This window comes from Embiotoca jacksoni, unplaced genomic scaffold, assembly GCF_022577435.1.
Source record: "Embiotoca jacksoni isolate LCO1_2020_lvr unplaced genomic scaffold, fEmbJac1.0.p SCAF_1, whole genome shotgun sequence".
NCBI classification, from domain to species: Eukaryota; Metazoa; Chordata; class Actinopteri; family Embiotocidae; genus Embiotoca; species Embiotoca jacksoni.
The window spans coordinates 18,658,102-18,677,530 of NW_027185229.1; the positions used below are offsets into that span (position 1 = coordinate 18,658,102).

Here is a 19,429-nt window from a genome sequence, read left to right on the forward strand (position 1 = left end):
TCCTCGAGCTGTAATCCTGCAGTGAAGCTTCAGCCTTGCTTTCATGGAGGGATTTTCACGCAACCAGTAAGCCTCTGAGGAAAGAGAATGGGATAGAAAGGGTTAATATCTTCGTTTAACTACACATAAGAGAGTCATAATCATTATTGAATACATTCTAGTAGATTTAATAACAGGGGTCTATGACAGACACTATTAGGATTTAAGGTTGGAGTCATTTGGCTACTAACAAGCTTGATGTGTCCTCACTACAATTGCGTGTAATGATTTCCCCCTAGAGGCAACTGTGTGACATACAATACCGTATATACTGTATATACCAAATGCTGTACATATCTACACAATATTAGGGAGATTCATTCATACTTAAGCCATGAAGGACTGGAATTACAACAAAACAGACATGTTTGATTTTGTAGATTAGACTTTCAGCAGGTACAGATTCATATCTTCATTGAACTGCAGTTTAAAAGTCTCACAACTGCAGTTGTTCACGTGACATTAATATGTTGATGTTCAGGTTTACAACCATTTTATCCTTGAGATATCATCATCCCAACTGATTGCTACCCAAACCCACATTTATGCTTCTGTATTTTTTGGAGTAACTCTATTTTTATTAAATGCATTACGTGGCTGATGTAATTCTTTTTTTATTATTAGGGATATATAGCCTAGAAACACATACTTTGCAGTAATAATGAAGTTTGTGTTTTGGTAGTAGTAGATAGTTTGCTCACGCGTTGTTCGAATCTCACAGAGCTATGTCTGTACGAAATTTTGTGAAGGATGTCAAAGTTTCATACAAATATGTGACTACGGGGCGCTATGTATCTAAACGTGTGGCATCCCCTCTCAAATAGCTCAAAAGGAAGCAGTGCATCTCAATCCTTTGTTTGATGGTTCAGATCCTGATATTAAAAACGTCTTTCTTTCTTTGTGCCTGTATTCATTGTCTGCAACATAATCTACTGGGCTCCTTGGTCCCCAATCATTGCTGGTTGTAGCTATGTTTGTTATTGTTTATATTGCATACACCAATATTTAAAAATGTGATTTGTCCAATTAAATGTCAAGCCTTCAATGCGAAATCGCATGTTTTGAATGTAAGATTTTTTTTTTAATGTGTTTTAATATTTTAATGTAAGAATTCCAAATTTACAGCCAGCAGCTCTGTAAGGCTCAACATTTAGCATGTTGCTTTGAGCTACATGCTGACATCAGCACAGAAAAATGCTTATAGTAACAATACTAGTATGCTGCTGTTTAGCAAGTGCATGTGCACTATCTTAGTTTAGTGTCTAGCATGCTAGCACTTGCTAATTAACACAGAACACAAAGCACATCTGCGGCGGATGGGAGTTTCTTTGATGTTGTTGGTATTTGGTCAAAAACCAAAGGACAGATCAATTTGTCTGACCAAGAGATGCTAAAAATACATGAATACACACACAAACATGCAAATCCAGTGTGTTGAAAACAAAACAAAAAGCTTCTCAGAACTCTGTAGGATTGATTTTGATTTTAATGGGTATTATACAAGTTTTCCAAAGGAAAAAGAAAACATTGAAACAAGAGGCAATTGAAACCCCACTTCCAAACCAAAACTACAACAGCATCAGCTAACAAAATGGATATTGCTATTACACTGTACCCAACAAATACTGAGCGAGGGTATAATGATAAGACATAAAAGTGTTTCTTGTCTAAAATATACGAGAGCACCTAAGGTTTAAACCATGAGAAGGTGTCATTTCTACTCTATCTGACGAGGGAGCTGCAGGTGCAGAGAATTAAAATCCTTTTTTCAGTTTTTGGTCTGGTGTAACACATAATGAATCAAATAAAAGAAGATCTTTTTTTTTTTTAATCAATGGAGGAATTATATTACTCTGTTGGTGTGTCAAACCTACAAAAACTACTGATAGGTCAAGCGCACAACTGCTGATGGTTTAAACCAACGAGTACATCTGGTCTGGTAAATGCCCCGTGATTGTAGTGATACTCAGGGATCAGCAACAATGAAACTGCAGTTTTGTAAATCCAAATATAGTCTTTTTTTGGTTTCAAGTAAGAGCAAAAAATAATATTCAAATCAATTTAAGTCTGGAGCAAGCAAACATACCATACCAACAAATATCTTATTTACAATATCATTGTATTTACATCAGAGGATACTGAGGGAAAGTGTATTCAAATTCAAAGTTTATGTTAACTTGTGATTTGAAAAATGTAACAGGGAGTACAATGCACAATGCAAGGTTCTTTCTTTAAAAAGTGCAATTCCTTTTCTTAAAGTAAAAAAATATATATCCATATTTTGTATATATGTAGAAATGTTGTTTATATAAACAGCAATTGTTGATTTAAGAGCCCTAAAACCAGTGACTATAAATGAATGCTTTCCGTTAATAGGCAGCAAATTATTGTAGAATATAAATTATTTTACAATACTCCATAGAAAATCAGAAGTACCGCATTTTAACATAAACAGACAGCTATTCAAGGTTTTTTTTTTTCCTTTTAGGAGTGTTTATCAACTTATAGAGTAATGTGGGCAAGAATTTCTGCTATTTACCACATGGTTTGGTTGCAAAAACATTACTGGAAAACAACAACAAAAAGTAACACATCCATAAAATATCTAAGCGTAAAACAGTGGTGGACCTGAGGGCCGCCTACAGAACCTCCAATACTTCAGGTTTATAAAATACAAAAGGTAGATAAGCTGGTATACATGCCTACATGTTTGTATATGGATGGTTTTGTTTCTTGCCGGTGGAATAACAGTGCTGCGCAAGCAATATTTCTTAAAAAGTACATCCTCTACACAGTTATAAAAAGCAAGCCGATATTGAAAGTAAATAGTGGTAAACGTGTGTGTCTTGTTTCCAGTGGTCTGCAATGACACCTTTGAGTGTACCAATATTTTGTGGCACCAAAAGTTTCATCATCAGCTCATGTTTCACCGGGCGCGACATGTTTCTTCCCTTCATATTCAAGTAGTGTTATGTAGCTATATTTGCACAGCTCAGAATAGCTTATACCAAAACAAAATCCTTGGACAGCGTCAGGTGTCAAACCGAGGGCTCTGACGTCACTGGAAAGATGTGTTCATCACTGAGGAAGTCTTTCTTAGTTTCACGCTCTCTAACATGCTCAGACATCATGCTACTTTCCAGTTCATTTTATAAAATTCATATTGTCGTAATATTGATCTATACCATATCATATTATATATGACAAATTTTTCCTTTACAGAACTGACTTTGTGTTTTGCTGAGTGTCTTTTTCCCAACAGGAGGTGTAACAAAGTCCTTGAACATGTCTCTTTTTTATTGAGTCTTTCTGTCCAGTTTTAAATGTGCAACTTTAGGATCCGTTGGTGGGTTGTGTGGTTTGTCTGTGTGCATCTGTGTCTGCGTCCTTGGAGTCTCCAGGAGGACTGCTGTTGGCCTGCAGGGCCAGCTGGGTTTGCAGGTCTTTAACAACAGTCTCCAGACTCTGCCGAGCTTCTCTCTCCAGCTGCAGTTCCTGCCTCAGCTGCTCGCGATCGGCCTCGGCCTGCTGTAGCTGCACATGCAACTCTTCGATCTACGCGACACAACCCAAACAGACAGCAGTCAGTGTAAATGAAACACAAATAAGGGAGAAGATCAGTGAACACAGATAAATACACTATTCTCTGGTGGTTCTGGTCGCATCTTATATCTTACCTGAGTTGAGTACTTGACCCGGAGACGTTCAGCTTCACAGCCTTTGTCACAAACTCGCAGCTGTCTCTCCCTCTCCAACTCTCTCTTAAGCCGCCCACAAGACTCCTCTGCATCCCTCATCTTCTTCTCCCAGTCCACACGAAGGCGTTCAATCTCCTTTCGCAAGTTGCGCTTCGCTTCAATTGCCTCACGAAGACGGCCTTTCTTGGCTACCCTCACAAACTCCAACTCCTGTAAAACCATTGAAGTTGTTACGTGTTTAATATTCAATGAAACAATACTGCCATTTATTTCTAATCACTGGGTATTACAAGTATTACAAGTGATACCTGCTGAAGGCTGCGTTTAGCTTGCACAGCAGCTGCCAGCTTCTCCTCCTGCTTCACTCTCATCCTGACGATCTCCTGCAGGACTTTCTCCCGGGCCTCTTTGCTGTCCATACCGGCATACAGCATCTGTCTCATGGTGTCCAACTCTGGGCAAACAGTCCCTGGCATCCAGGAAGGCCGCTCCTGAGCCCGAGCAACGCTCTGAGGAGTCAGAGTCTGAGACACACTGGTGCTGGCTGAGGGAGGTGAAGCCAGGGAGGGGGCTGGTATTGGACCTGTGGAGAGAGATTTCACATGATAAAGATGCCAAAGAAGCTACAAGAATACGGTTGTGTTTAATCACCAGCAAATGAGGATGTAATGTTGGGCTGTGACAAAGATTAGTAGGACGAGAAGAGAAAACAGTACAATACAGTACAAAAAACGAATTACAATTTCCTGTTCTTGTTTTCTGTTTTGTGGTCTAAGTTACCAACTCTATGCGAACCAGTCAGAAAAACGTGTTTTTATGGCTACATGACAGAAAAATGTGCAGGCAACAAATATTTCTCTTGCACTTCTTCCATTTGACACCAGGTGGCGAAGCTGGGCTTTAATCACTCTGAATCAGCTCTACTATGGCTCATTTCCAGTGAAGCTTACTGTGTGATAAAAGTTGGAACTAAAGAATCTGTGTCTTACACTGAATTGTGTAATGCTGGATTACTCGGTTTGCTTTTCTGATTATTGTTAAAGTAAAAAGACGGATGGTACTTACAATCATCACAGTCATCCACATCTATCTCTCCATCTGTGTCGATGTCATCGGCTCTGTTGGCGGTGCTGGAATCGGCCGGTTTTGCTGTAGGCTGTGCGTCGCCATTATGCAGCTCCTGCCTGGAAATGGCTGCGGGCCCCCTGCCAGGAGTGTGGCTGTCCTTGGGATGGACCGCAGGGGCCAGGGGAGCTAGTGTCAGATTGGGAGCAGCCAAAGTCTCCTGAATCTTTGAGCCATACCTGTAGAAAAAAAACACAAGTACATTTAAAGCCTTTAATTGGTAACAACGATGATATTCTGGTGTTCTGCATTTAAAACCTAAACTATCCCAGCTTTGTTCAGACAACTCACCTCTCCACCTCATTTTGAGGAGCTGGCTTCTCTTTTTCTGCTGTTTTAGGAGACCAGGGGCGGAAAGCAGAGGGCCTCTGTTTCAGTTGGACCTGTTTCAGATCCTGGAGCAACAAACAAAACAACACGCTTGTATAAACTCAGTAAACTACCACTAGAACATGAAATCAGCCATGACCTATGCTTTCAAAGCCCTCTTTATTTAACAAGGCCAAATGATGAGAGGTCATACATAGATGATAATGAAATGATTGAAGGAAAAACAGCGTATACGTCACTCTTTTGACCTTTAATCTTAAAGTCAACTCCAGTTTCACACCGACAACATAAAAACAAAGTGTACAAACCTTGTGTGCCGACTTTGACAGTGATTGTAACCACTCAGGTTTCCTGTCTTTGTCAACTGATGGAGACAGCAATTTGTCGAATTTGGACCTCTTGGTCGGGATCGGGCTGGGAGACTGAAGAGAGAGGAGAAAATAGACGATTAATCATCGCAATCCTCGTGGAGATAAAAGTGCAGATATTACATCATGGAGTACAGTGGATATTTCAAGAGCCCACAACTTCTAAAAATGCTACTGTATGACTGTAAATGGCATTATTCATAAGCAGCTTACAGATTTGTCAGAACATGAAGTGATGTTTTATAGTTCTGTTCTCCAGTAAAAGAGCAGAAGGTCACAGAAAGGGAGGAAATTATACAAACAGAAGAGAAGAGAAGAGAAGAGAAGAGAAGAGAAGAGAAGAGAAGAGAAGAGAAGAGAAGAGAAGAGAAGAGAAGAGAAGAGAAGAGAAGAAAAGAGAAGAGAAGAGAAGAGAAGAGAAGAGAAGAGAAGAGAAGAGAAGAGAAGAGAAGAGAAGAGAAGAGAAGAGAAGAGAAGAGAAGAGAAGAGAAGAGAAGAAGCCACACAGGGGCAAAAAGGATAGTAGATGCATCTGTGTAGACGTTCAGTCTTTGAGCATGTCTGCTTGTTTGTGTGTGTGTGTGTGTGTGTGTGTGTGTGTGTGTGTGTGTGTGTGTGTGTGTGTGTGTGTGTGTGTGTGTGTGTGTGTGTGTGTGTGTGTGTGTGTGTGTGTGTGTGTGTGTGTGTGTGTGTGTGTGAGAGAGCAGAGCTTTGAGCTAAGCAGACACTCAAGCTGGTCTGGCTGGCAGCCAGTAGGGCTACATTGCTCCCTGCCAGGCAGGAGAGGCGCCGTCAGGTGGAGCAGATCGACTCCCTGAACCACAGAAATATTGCAATACAGAGACAGAGGCAGACAGAGAGGAAGACAAATTAAAGTAATTGCACTCCGATCTGACAGACGATAGACGTGAAGCTTTCTGAAACAGTTGCACATTAACGCAGGGCTGTGCACTGTTCCAGGGAGATTTGAAAACCTGAGGAGGGAAGCAACTGCCTTTTTAAGTGTGCCACAAAATGCTGAATCCCACAAGCTTTTTCTTGGATATACTGAACACCTGTGTGTGGGACAGGACGATGAGATAGCTAACCACCTCAGCCCTCAGGTCTGCACTTGTCAGACAGAGGACATGTTTACCTACGCAGGCACAGAGGCCAGCACAGACCTGCCTGTCGCTCTCTTACTCACTACTATGACATCCTGCCTCCAGGAATGGCAAACACTCCCATCTCCTCATCTGTGTGTGCTATTCAAGACAAATGATTACTCTGTCTACCTTCAAAATCTTCAATGGAAAACACTGTAGGGTTGCGTGTATTTGTGAAAACCCTAATTGTCGCTTGATCACCTAAAGATGTAAATTGAAGACAAACTTCATTTCGCGAGAAGCCAGGCTGGTAATGAATCACTTCTCACAGATTTTCATACACGAAGCGAAGCCAGACTCTGCGTGAGTGTGTGCACACACAGCTATGAGTGGGCGTCGGGACGAGTGGGGAGGTGGGTGCGGGTGTAGACACGCATATGTGAGTGTGGGAGGGTGTATTTGTAAGAGTGAGTGTGTCTGATACAGTGTGCTCAAGGGTGGAGGTGTTAAGTCAGGTCTGACACCACATACCTAAAATACAGATTCTGGGTCTGCAACAGCAGTATCTACTACATATAGGTTTGAAAAAAAACTCGTCATTTGACTGGTTTTACGAATTGGAAATTGTTCAATAATTAAAAAAGTAGTAATTGATACGAGTCCAAATTTCACTCTTTGTTTTTAATAATTCTTTAATAAAGCTTTTGTTTTCTGCTTTTCACCATTTAATATCACTGAAAATGTACTGAATTGTTGAGATTTGGAGTGTTGCATGGACAAAACGTGTTCCTGTTAAAAGAAGAGCTGCAACATTCTGGACAAACCATAAGCATTGGAGGATGGCCTGGCTGATACCAACACAAAGGGCATTACAGTAGTGAAGTTGGGATGAGATAAATGTATTTATAACCCTTTAAAAAAATCGCTAAACAATAAAATGGGCTTGACCTTAGAAATGAGCCTCAGTTGGAAAAAGCTGGATTTGTTTTATTTTAAGATTTAATTTAAAGTCACTGTTCATTTTTACACACCGATTATTTACAAGGAACATAGGTCCTTATGAAGGGAATCACAGGCACCATATACCATTCTTATTTAAAGCCATCCAAGCTTTGATGTCCTCGAGACAGTCCAACAATGGTTTTAAGGGTTTGTATCTTTCTGTTTCAAAGGCAGGTAAATGTTAGTGTCATCTGCATAAAAGTAGAACAAGATGTGATAGTTTCTATGAATGGACCTGGGTAGCATGTAAAGAGAAAACAGGATTAACCCAGAATAGAACCCTGTGGGACTCCACAAGGGGGAGACGCTGAGGAGGATACAGAGTCACCAGGCTGACAGAAAACCTTCTGTCAGGCAAGTAAAATCTGAAACAACCAATAAACCAGTGCCTTGAATGCCAACAAAATGCTCAAGGCGACTGATGTTGAATGCATCAAATGTGGCTGTGGTGGAAGCTGATAAAAAATGATTGCAAACTTTTAATGGGTGCAGATTTAACGTTGTGAGCGGTTTTAAAACCAGACTGAAACACCTCAACAACACCATGTAAAGCATGTCTAAAACAGATTGGAACTGTATGAGTTCAACATTCTCAATTCTGTCTTTTTTAAAAAAGGGGAGTTTGGAAATTGGTGTAAAATTGGTGAGGACTGAGAGGAAGACCAAACTGGATTTTTTTGTTTTGTTTTGTTTGAACAGCGATTGCACTGCTTAATGCAGAACATTTGCTGGTACAAAAAAAAAAAAAATCATAATCATTGATTTTTATTCCTTGTTTTTTGTTTTCATTGTTAGGTTCTGTGTTTTTTTGATGATACCTTTATTTTGTCTCTGTAAAGCACTTCAGCCAACAGTTGTTGCATATAAACTTGTGCTAAGAAAACTGTAAATTACCTGTACTATTCAACCATCAGTCACCAATAAGCAGCATTTAAAACATTTAGGAAATTTAACTAAACTATAATGTAGTTAGACGTATACATATTTAATAATGTATTTGACAAAACAAACTAAATTTATTTGACAAATTTCTCCCCTGATGGCACCCACAGATGGAGACTAAGTATATTCAGCAACCAGAGAACCACATTGTAAAAAACAGTTGTAATAATATACAAATATGTCTTCATAACTGGTGGCAAATATTTCACATCAATAAACATTTAAAATATACTTACAACTACATTACTGTGTCATAAAACATTTACTCAATGTTTAATGCTTATTCATGTAAAATAGGGCAGGGGATTAAAATAAAATGTTCCAGAGGAATTAATAACTAAAATAAAACTTCATTATACAACTTTCCCTAATTTAATTCTGCCTGTACAACTTTAGGATTGAAGTTTTATGAGGTGTACATGACATGTTTGTCTGGTTACTCCCCTCACGTCTCACAGTCTTACAAATGTCACTACCTGTCTAACCAGTCACCGCATTACACACACACACACACACACACACGCACGCACGCACGCACGCGCGCGCGCACACACACACACACACACACACACACACACACACACACACACACACACACACACACACACACACACACACACTTACAGGCAAAGGCTACTGTTTTGGTTTTGCTTGCTACTGTAGGTTAATTCTTTTAACCTGGACCTCCTCCTGACAGTGTCGCTCTCAGCACTGGTGACTTGACCCCTCACCTGGCTGACTGGAGGCTGGTGGTGTACTAAGAACTGCTGCCCTTGTGTAATCAGACTCTGTAATTACTGATGTGACTTGTTTTCCTGACAAAGGATGTCTGCCTGTCTGGTACTATTTCTACTCTGAGGTTTGCAGCTCCAGGAAGGCTATGAGCACTAGACATAATAGAGCCAGAAAACAGACACTCCCAGACACCACAAGGGACCTGCTGGCTAAATATGACACTGACCTCACAGGAGAGCAGCCGCACGGGCTTAACTCACTACCACATCAGACATAGCATGGCCACGGAGTCATAACACCCTCCTCGCACATCCTACTCCCTTGCAGGTCCCACAGAGCCAGGATAAGACATCCATCCCTCTCTCTCTCTCTCTCTCTCTCTCTCTCACACACACTAGTAAGAGAGGGAGACTTCCTCTGAGGAGTTTGCTTTGGCCAAGTCCCCTGTGGGAACTGAGTCTTGAGTGGGAGGGGGGTGGGCCAGGAGAGGGGGACCACAGAGGAAGCACTGAGCTGAAGGAATGTATACTTGAAGGCCAAGTACAGCCTCCCCTTTCAAACTCCATTCAAGCATTGCCCTTTTCAACTTGCTATTGTATGATATTTCTTTGAGGTGCTGTAATGAGCGAGCAGTTCAAAGCAAACCTGTAGGCTAAACAGGGTTTAATGGCAGATGGGCAAGAGGAGACATGCTTTATTTTTTAATTAGTGCTACATAATGGCGTGGTAAATACAAGGATAAGCTCCAGCGATTTTCATGCTGGAATGGCAGATAATCACAGAAACAGAACACATTGCAAACATATCAATATCTGTTCCAAGAGCACAGCGTTTGACCTGTTTGAATGGTAATTTGTCGATAACTTCCTAACAAGAGCATGATTTGGATTGAATTGTTTTTTCTACTTGTACATGGAGCTAATCAACAATATGTGTTTACTTAACGCTGATGTAGTAATTCTGTGATAAAACAAGGACTGGAGGTTGGTGTTGAAAAAGGTTTTAAATAAAAACAAAGTCTAATCCCATCTTGATCTCGGCTAGCTGAGAGGAGCTTCAGCGAATACCACACCACATTAAAGGTTCAGTTTAGGCAAATTACAAAAAAAAAAAAAAAAAAAAAACCATCTTCCCACTAACCCGCCTGACATCTCTCCATTCAAATACAATTGGAATGGAAGGACTATGTTGGTCACATTATTAAAAAGATATATTTAAACTTGTCTTCAGTAATTGCATTCACAGAATACATTGTGAACAGTTTTTATTGGGACTATTTTCTCAACACACACTCCAGTTGCCATCAGGGCGAGATGCCATAAGAGGAAGTGGGAATGGAGGGGAATGTAAGAGGAGGAAAGAGAGCATGAATAGGTGTGTAAAAGGCAGGGAGGTGGATGAACGAAGAGAGAAGTGGTAGCACATTGGAGTGGGATGGATATACTGAGTTAAACAGGATGGGTTAACCAGGTATCAGGCTTAACAGGTGGTAAGATGTTACCATTACTGTTGAACTGCAATTTTTGAATAATTTATGTTGTTAGTATTATAATAACTTTTTATTATAAGCTAATAACCTCTAAGGTTTGTGATTACATAAACTACTTTATTTGTAGGTAAACAAAAATAACAATCTGTCTGAAAAGTACAGAAGGTCAAAGCCATGGAAGAACGATGGTCTGCAAACATGTGATGGACAGTTTTGGTAACTTTACTGCTCACCATCTTTTCTAAAACCTGTCTGATTGGGTGTTTTTCTCTCTTTCTGCAAAATACTTAGTTTGTTATTAGTAGTCTTATATTGGCATTAAGAACAATGTCCAAACAAGATATACCATGCTATTAAGTGAGCTTTCAGGCATATGCATATTGGCTCAGAATTTCACTCAGTTTCTAGTCTTAATGCTAAACTAAGCTAAACGAATGCTGTCTGTAACCATAAAAACATGAGAATGGCATCAATATTTTCATCTATCAGCAAGAAAGTGAATGAGTGTATTTCCCAAAATGTTAAACTATAACTTTACTTCTCTTTATGTAGTCAAGACATGTTAACAAGTCTTTCAACTGCCATGTGTTGCATCTGTTTTGGCACTAAAAAAAACTCTAATGAAATTATCAACAAACAAAACATGGGGAAGCACTCATCTGGTGAGACAAAAATAGTTTCCACTTCCTCGGGCAACGGTCATACAATACCAACGCACGCTGCATGATAGCACGGCATTAAGAAAAGTGCACAGCAACAAGACGCAACAGTTTCAGATTACGTCCTCCTTTCCCGTCCTAAACCCCTGAATGTAATCCCCAGTTAGACATGTGCTTAGTGGGGCGCTGTCTCACTCAAGGGCACACCAACTGGCACGGCTCACTCGGGAAACAGCCTTAGTTGGAAGTGAGAGAATACTAGTTTTAGTAATCTGATCCCTTTAGTTTGGTGTGGATGTTCACAGGGATGCCTTGAGCTCTCTATTCAACTCTCACTGCATAAATTGTATGACGGTCGCTTGATTTATATATAAAGCCCTGTGGTCACCTCGTAACAGCTGGGGGAAAATTATTGGTGTCTGCCCAGAATATCCCTGAAACCTCATCTCTGAAACCTCATCCTTATTCCACACAGATAGAGCACCAGCTTCCATTTCCCCGCTCTAAATCTTAGTTTAATTTATCAATTTACTCTGACTCTATTGTGTCCAGTTTGAGGGTATTTTGTTTATGCAGCTGAACTGAGCCATGGCAGTATGGTCGTACAGAGACAGACACAGGGCTTGGCATAAAGTCGGCATTACGGTAAAGCTTATTGGATTGTCCTAATTGTCTTTGGGATTGAGGCTTAATGAGGTCTAAGGTGGATGCAGGACAAGGTGCAATTCCTAAAGGATGGAAAATCTCATCAGATCCACATAGCTTGACACAGCTTTGCTGCACAAAAACAGAGCATTAAAACAGGGCTGTGAAATGGTCAACCACTATTAAAATGAGCTGTGACTGGGAGATACTACACAAGACCTTTGGGTAAATCTCAAAATTTGCTTTCATATTGTTATGCGTTATGTAATAATGCTACTTCTATACAACATGCCCTCCTCTGGTGAGTGTTACCTTGTCTGAATCAAGGGACATAAGGGTGTCATATGACTAACAGATCATAAAATCATCTGCAGCATATTTGTGATGTTAAGCCAATAAGATAAAACTGATTTGACTTCTTGAGGCACCAATAATTGCAGTTTTTTGGCCACTTGAGACATTAACAGGCTGTGCACACAACATGAGCCTTGTGTCACATTAAGAGTTTGCAATCCACATTTATTTGGAACTGAATTGTAGTTCCCTGACAAATTTAAGTCAAACATTGACATTCGTATTCTCCTTTTAGCTCTGTTTTGGGCTCCTCCATCTCCTAAGGAAACTATCTGACTCTTAAGCTTCTAAATGCTCTAGAGAGAGAGAGTATAGTCTTTTCTTACAGCATTTTGCTGAACAACAGATACATGCTGTGTCCACAAAATGGTAAGAAGTGTTAAAAAAGGATTCAAAATGGCAAAGTTGGGCACCATAACAAAACAATGAGCTGAAAGGCATCTAAAAAGCCACTCAGAACTGAAGGGAGTGGCAGATTTTCATGCAAATCTGGTTGTGCAATGCTAAAACCGAATCCTTTCACATACAGGTAATGTGTTTAACATGAATATAAAATCCCTTTCTTACCAAGTCATATTTTTCTTTAAGTTAAGAAGTTAAGAGAATATCTGCCAGCGCAGTAAGAATATTCAACTAATAATCAAGGTGAATCCAATTGTTTGAAGCATTTCTAAATATACATTTCATTTTCTTGATTTTTAGTGCCCAAATATACAGACATTGACTCTGAAAATGCTGGTCATTGTTTTGTATCAAGAGCTAAGGTTTTGTGGGCTCAAGTATTTATCTAGATTTGTTGCTGTGAAGATAAACTGTGGGTATAACATCATTCAATGCCAACATACAGCACATCCAAATACGGATTAAAACTATTAAGAGACACTGAACTGTCTATAATCTTTTGCTGACAAGTTTCCTTTCCTGTGTCCTCATCAGGAAAAAACCTGTTCCTGAAAGACGTGAATTGCCTGTGTGTGCAGGAAAAGATCAACTCGCTAGTGAGAGCAAACAAAAAGAAAGATTACTGTACTGCTGCGTGACGAGAAATGAATTCCATTTCAGGTCCAAACATGGCAACCATAACAACGGGACATGCCCTCCTGCCTTTCTTACAGTATGTTGACAGTGGTGTCTAAATCACTCCCTCCCTCAGAGGATGAGCTCACAGTGAAAAAGAACCATAAGTTATTTCAACAGACATGGAAACCCTAGACTGAAAGTCATAAAACAGATATCACTGCAGATTATATTTTATTAGCGTTAGCATGCTTGGTATAGTTGTGAGTTGTGGTATAGTTATCTGACAGATAGCTGTCTGAGCCGCCCTGCTGTACTTTAGGAACAAGAGAATTAACAGCAGGCCACATGATCTGACAGGAAGATGCACGGCTTTATTTACAAACCAATAAAGGAAGAGAAACACTCACTCTCTCCTGCACACTTGCTGGGACATACCCCCCCCCCCCCCTCCCCACACACACACACACACAATGCTTTTATGCTTCTATTAACATTTAGCACACTTACAATGTAGGAGCAGCTGCAGTGCTGACTAGGAGACCGGAGGGGATGGAGGTTAACGAGAAAGACGGAGAAAGAGAGAAAGAGCAACGACAGACCCTGCGCTTATCATTTAAAACCCACGATGGAAAAAAAAACAAATATTACAACTCATACTCCAAACACATTCACACAACTTTCAGGAACATCACAAATGTATGAAAGGAGTATCTGTGAGGAAATTTGCTTTGTAAATCAAACCACACTTTGGGTACAAAACATGCCACTGTAATTATTTCCAGTTTAAAGCAAACAAACAGAATATTTAGTCATCTAAATGCAGCTGTTACTCCTTTTTTCTTTTCTTTGCAGCTTCCATTGATTACAGAAAGAGCTCTGACCTAGCAGTTTTAGATGCTGGAATACACAGCGGTGATTCAGATTCTCTATGTGCTCTTGAATTGAATTAAGGGAAAGCTGTGGGAAAGTCTTTGTTGGGGCGACGAAAATGGTTTCCAGACAGGCATGTGAATACTCCCAAACACCTGAAATGAACAAATTCTTAATGCATCCCAGCTGTTTTTACCATTATTCCTGCATTACACACTAATCCATATTTTCTATAATATCAGAATATCATGCAGTAGTGTTGTAGAAAACTTTACAGCATATCTGTGGCTGTAAACGTGTGCGTGCCTCCACAGAACTTGATCTCTGCTGTGCAACGGTGCCAACGGCATCTTTGCCATGCAAGCTTAATCCCTTGGCATTACACTGACCCTCATCTGATTCTCTGCCAGTGATGCATCTTTGTGTTATAAATTATCTACAACCTTATCTTCGCTTAATAATTCGGGCCATAAATCACATTGTTTAAAATGCTTACAGACACTGTGTTCTATCTTTCTAACAATGAATAACGATGGGGTGATTTTTAAATATTAAATGAACATAGATCAGTTTGAATTGCTGAGATTATTTTTGAAATATTGGACGCAGAAATCATGATAGTATTTCTAGGAATGGGAAAAAAAAAAGGTCTGTTTTGTGACCAAAAAAAAAAAATCCTGTTTTGGGTGGGTTGAATTCATGTTTTTCTATGTAAATATTTGTCTGCAAAAACATTTTCATGTATTGCTGCATTTTTATTTCAACAAGAGGTTGGTTTTTTTTGCAAGTGAATTAAACTGAGTTTTATGATTGAGCAGCTAAAAAAATATCTCGGCCAAATAATTAAAGAATTCTTGGTATTTCAGCAATTTAGTTTTGCACAAAGCAACCAAGGTCCAAATAGCCTCTTCTGGTTCCTCAAAAAAGCATTTTCCATACAATTCAATGGCAACTATTCTTCTGCTCTCCTTGTCAGTAAAAAATATCCTGATCTTCATTTCCCCAGTTTCTGCCAAATACTGAATTCATATTATGGTTGTTTTCTCAGACTTGACAAAGACACAGAAGTCACTGTCATGGTTTTCATAGGCTGAAAAGTACTTTCCACTGTGAGTATACTCACCTTCATGTGCATAATTGGTAGACTGTCTCTATAAAAATCCTTTCAAAAAAGAAAGAAGAAAATAGGTATTTGTCGTGATCAAAGAGTAGAAAATCTGTGGGTTTGTAACTGCAGAGTAATGAAAGAAACAAGTGCATGTCTTTGGTTTATCACTGATAAAAAAACAACTCTATTTCTTCCAAGAAAGTTTGATGCTTTAACAGACCATCACCTCATCAGAGGTCTAATTCTCCAGACTGTAAACCCTAGTTTGTAAATAATAAGCACATCCCCACCTGTATGCAGGAACGCGTGCACTGCACTCTCACTGTTACCAGGCTCCCCCTCTGCCCCACAACAAGACAGCAAGTCCAGGGTCTGACTGCCTGAATTTTAATCCTGCAGATTAATACTAATGCTACGGCAAAGAAGGCAGAAAGACGATTAAAATGTCACTGGATAACCTCTCGAAAACCGAAACAGTTACAGCTCCAAATGCACAGACCATTATATCACTAGCAGTACCTGGTACTGGGCGACTCCTCTCCGCCTCCCTCAGAGGGCACAGACCTTGAAGAAGTCAGGATTGGAGTAGGCCGTGGGGATTGACTGAGGGGAGGTAGAGCAACTGCATGATGACTGCTAGTTAACAGGTCTAGACATCCAGTCGAGACTGACAGGCCAGCGAGACAGCCAGCCCTCCAACTTAATCACTGCATGGGATAAAACAGATCACTCTTGTCCCTAATGACACTTGACCCGAGAGCTTAGACAGAATTTTATTTGAATACATAACTCTCAATATATCACGTAATATTTGACTTTCCCTATCATTTTTAAACTTTTGTAAGATATTTGTCCTACATGAATTACATTTACATTAATATGTATGATCCTCAAATGGGATTTTTCTGGCTGTCATTTTGTTGTCTTTTCATACTGTTTCACTAAACTAGAATAGAGCTCGAAATATATTTTTTTAAGATCAAGATTAATGACAGAAAAGACAAAAAAAAAAAAAGAAAGAAAGGCTGTTGGAGCTGTCTTAAAGCCCAAAGTCCTTATATTATATTATTTATTATATTTTCAAACTGACAGTCCAAAACCAAAAGATATTTGGTTTATGATGTCATAAACAAAGACAGAGAAAAGCTAGAAGCTGGAAGTAGAGAAAGTTGGAAGTAGAGAAAGTTTCACAGTTTTTCTTGAAAACAATAAAAGATTATTAAAGAACTTGTTGATTGTTCAGCTTTAAGTTTTACCTTCCTTGATTTATTAGTCATTTTAGTTCAGCAGTTAGTATACAGTCACGCCACTGTTTTCATGAAATGAAATATTAGCTGTAAAAATAGAAAAAAGGTCATCTGACAACAATTAAACACAGATGAACAATAATATTGGCTTACTCATTTTGGGTGACACAGCACAAACATCGAGAGCGCCCGCAGCGATGGGCTGAGTTACAATATCTTCACAGTGGAAATCGTTTGGTAAAATGAGTAATTTAGTGTCCTTTTGAGTGAAAAAAAATCAATGTCATGACAATATCAATTTACAAAACACAACAAAAAAAATTTACATTTAGTCTCGAGTTACTCACTTAACTAATATGAACAGCAATGGGTTGCCACGTTTTCACCATCTCTCATTCATGGGTACTTGGGTGGCCAACTGCTATTTTATTCTCCACCCGGGTGATTATAAAAGGAGATAACGTCTGTCTGCCATGTGCGTCTGCTTTCATCCGCGTTCCACTAGTTTCATGTTGTGCAACAACCAAGTAAGGCATATGATTTTTTTACTGATTCAGACTGCATCCACTATCCTTTTCCCATAACTAACAACTGGTTTCCAGTTACTTATTGGGCCATTTTTGCCTCATTCTACATTGGCATACAGGCTGCCAGTTAACCTGCTTTGTTAATCACTCCATTTTGGTAACCAAATGTTGTTTACATTGCCCGCACCTGCTTGCCAGTAACTCATTCTCTTCTCAGTTCAGAAACCTTCTACTACTTCTGTAATAGACATAAGGTTGCCAGTTATGCATCCAGCTGATCTCATCATTCCAACAACCGCTGCATCCCCTGTAATAACTATCATTACAAAGTTGCAAGTTACTACAGTTATTCATTCAGCTACGTACTGCAATTACCAGAACCGGGTGGCCAGCTACTAATTTGTTTATCTCGGCACACTTAAGTAACCTTCTGCCGTTTCTGTTTCTGCATCTCCATTCACCTACTTTGGCCTTAATTTAATCAGTGCACACAGTTTGTGTGTTCACCAACGGGTTGCCACTTTCTCATTGGGTTGTTGGTGAATCTTTTCAGTGACAGCTCATCATTTCTGATAAAGGCACTGGGTTGCCGGTTAGTCAGTTGCCTATTTTCATGTCACTTTGGTAACAATCGTAACAAAATTAACCTGTGGTCTACGCCCAGTAGGATTCCCTTCAAGCACACCTGGACCCAAATATCACACACTGAATTTGGGTTTTATAACACCAGGTTTCCATGTTACATGGTAACCAATTCATTTGATGACAATGCATACCTGGTCATCACAACATAATTAATTACTCCCTTCCTTGTGCTCTTCTTGATGAAAACTGCCCGGTCAGCAACGAGCCAAATAATCCCAGCTCACTTCGACTCACCACTTCTATTCTCAAAAATGTATATCTATCCCAAAGACTTCTGCTCACTGCAGCCGTCGTCCCGCTCCTCCATTCAATTACACTACTCAGACGTTTCTTCTTCAATAAGCAATTCATTAATGTCTTTGTTGTGAAATAATGGAATAATATGAGAAACAATAATTGTCAGCAAAGTAAAACACAGCTAATTTCAGCCATAAACAAATCACAAATGACCATGTGACCAATGAGCCATCGAGGGCTGGGTATATTTCAAAATGCTCAGGCAGCTCACTTGTCAGCTGAGCTGCGGTTTGCACTGTCGTGCCTTCATGGTAACCCGAGCCACATGACCACATGCCCCCTGAGCAGCCAGTGGAGAGGAGGGCAGGTGGCAGGCTTATTTGGAAAGATGAAAATGGGATGAATACCAGAGGTTAAGAGGTGTGAGGGGACGGGGGACGGGGCGGAGGGGGGAAGGAGGGGGGCAGAGGGGGATTTAGGGGAGGAGGCCATAAAAGCTGTGAGAGGGCGAGGTGAAATTAGGGTCACTGCTCACTCAGAGTCCCATGTGATGTCATTTCACCAACACAGTATATATCCTGAGAAACTGCTCAGGAGCTAATTGGTTGAACTGAGGTAATAAATCCTGCTGAAATTTATAGATACCATCCTGATCATTCTGTTGAAATGCTGCCTTCCTGGTCACTAGGATAGAAAACCTAATCTCTGCTCCACCACTGTCGTTCCTATGATAATTTAAACAAAGATATTTGAGAAGTTTGAGAAGTCAATGCTAAAGACACCTTATGTGGCTTCTGAAAGCATTCTTTTAGTTTAATTGGCTTTGAACTTCTAATGCAGCCTGCAGCTTAAAAGCCTAAGATCCTATCTTTAAATACTGCACTACAACATATTAGGTATGAAAGAACAACCAAAAAAGCTGCAGTGTTTGAAATGTGCTAATGGTCCCATTCAGACAGGAAATGGTGAGAAGAAAAGAACTCACAATAAAGAGCAATAACGAAGCTTGACGTAACTGAAGAGAATTACAGATCCAGGAAAAATACAACAACAACAATAACACAAGAAAGCCAGTTGGTTTTATAAATGTTCAACGAATTAAATGCCAAAACAACATCAGAAATTGCGGCATCTGAAAATGTTCTGTTCTTCCTGGCATAGTAACAGTCTGGCTCAAACGTGCAACGGCCTCACAGTGTGAGTTTGTGTATACAGTAATATTTGACAGAGATCAAATAGCATTTCACTTGTTTCCACTTGTTCAAAGAATTGTCTGTAAGGGAAATAGGGGATAAAACACCCAC

At 39.8% G+C, this 19,429-nt stretch overlaps 1 protein-coding gene across 1 annotated transcript in view; it reads right to left on the reverse strand.

The window, feature by feature from the left end:
* Positions 1–1,503: 1,503 nt before the first annotated feature.
* skib (v-ski avian sarcoma viral oncogene homolog b) overlaps positions 1,504–19,429 on the reverse strand; it is a 34,199-nt gene continuing 16,273 nt past the window's right edge. Inside the window, exons 2-7 of the mRNA XM_069145534.1 lie at positions 5,501–5,614; positions 5,154–5,257; positions 4,803–5,041; positions 4,046–4,320; positions 3,717–3,947; positions 1,504–3,594 (exon numbers count right to left, since the gene is read on the reverse strand). Of these exons, the coding sequence (XP_069001635.1) occupies positions 3,373–3,594; positions 3,717–3,947; positions 4,046–4,320; positions 4,803–5,041; positions 5,154–5,257; positions 5,501–5,614 (1,185 nt within the window). The 3' untranslated portion in view covers positions 1,504–3,372. The remainder of the gene's footprint in view (positions 3,595–3,716; positions 3,948–4,045; positions 4,321–4,802; positions 5,042–5,153; positions 5,258–5,500; positions 5,615–19,429) is intronic.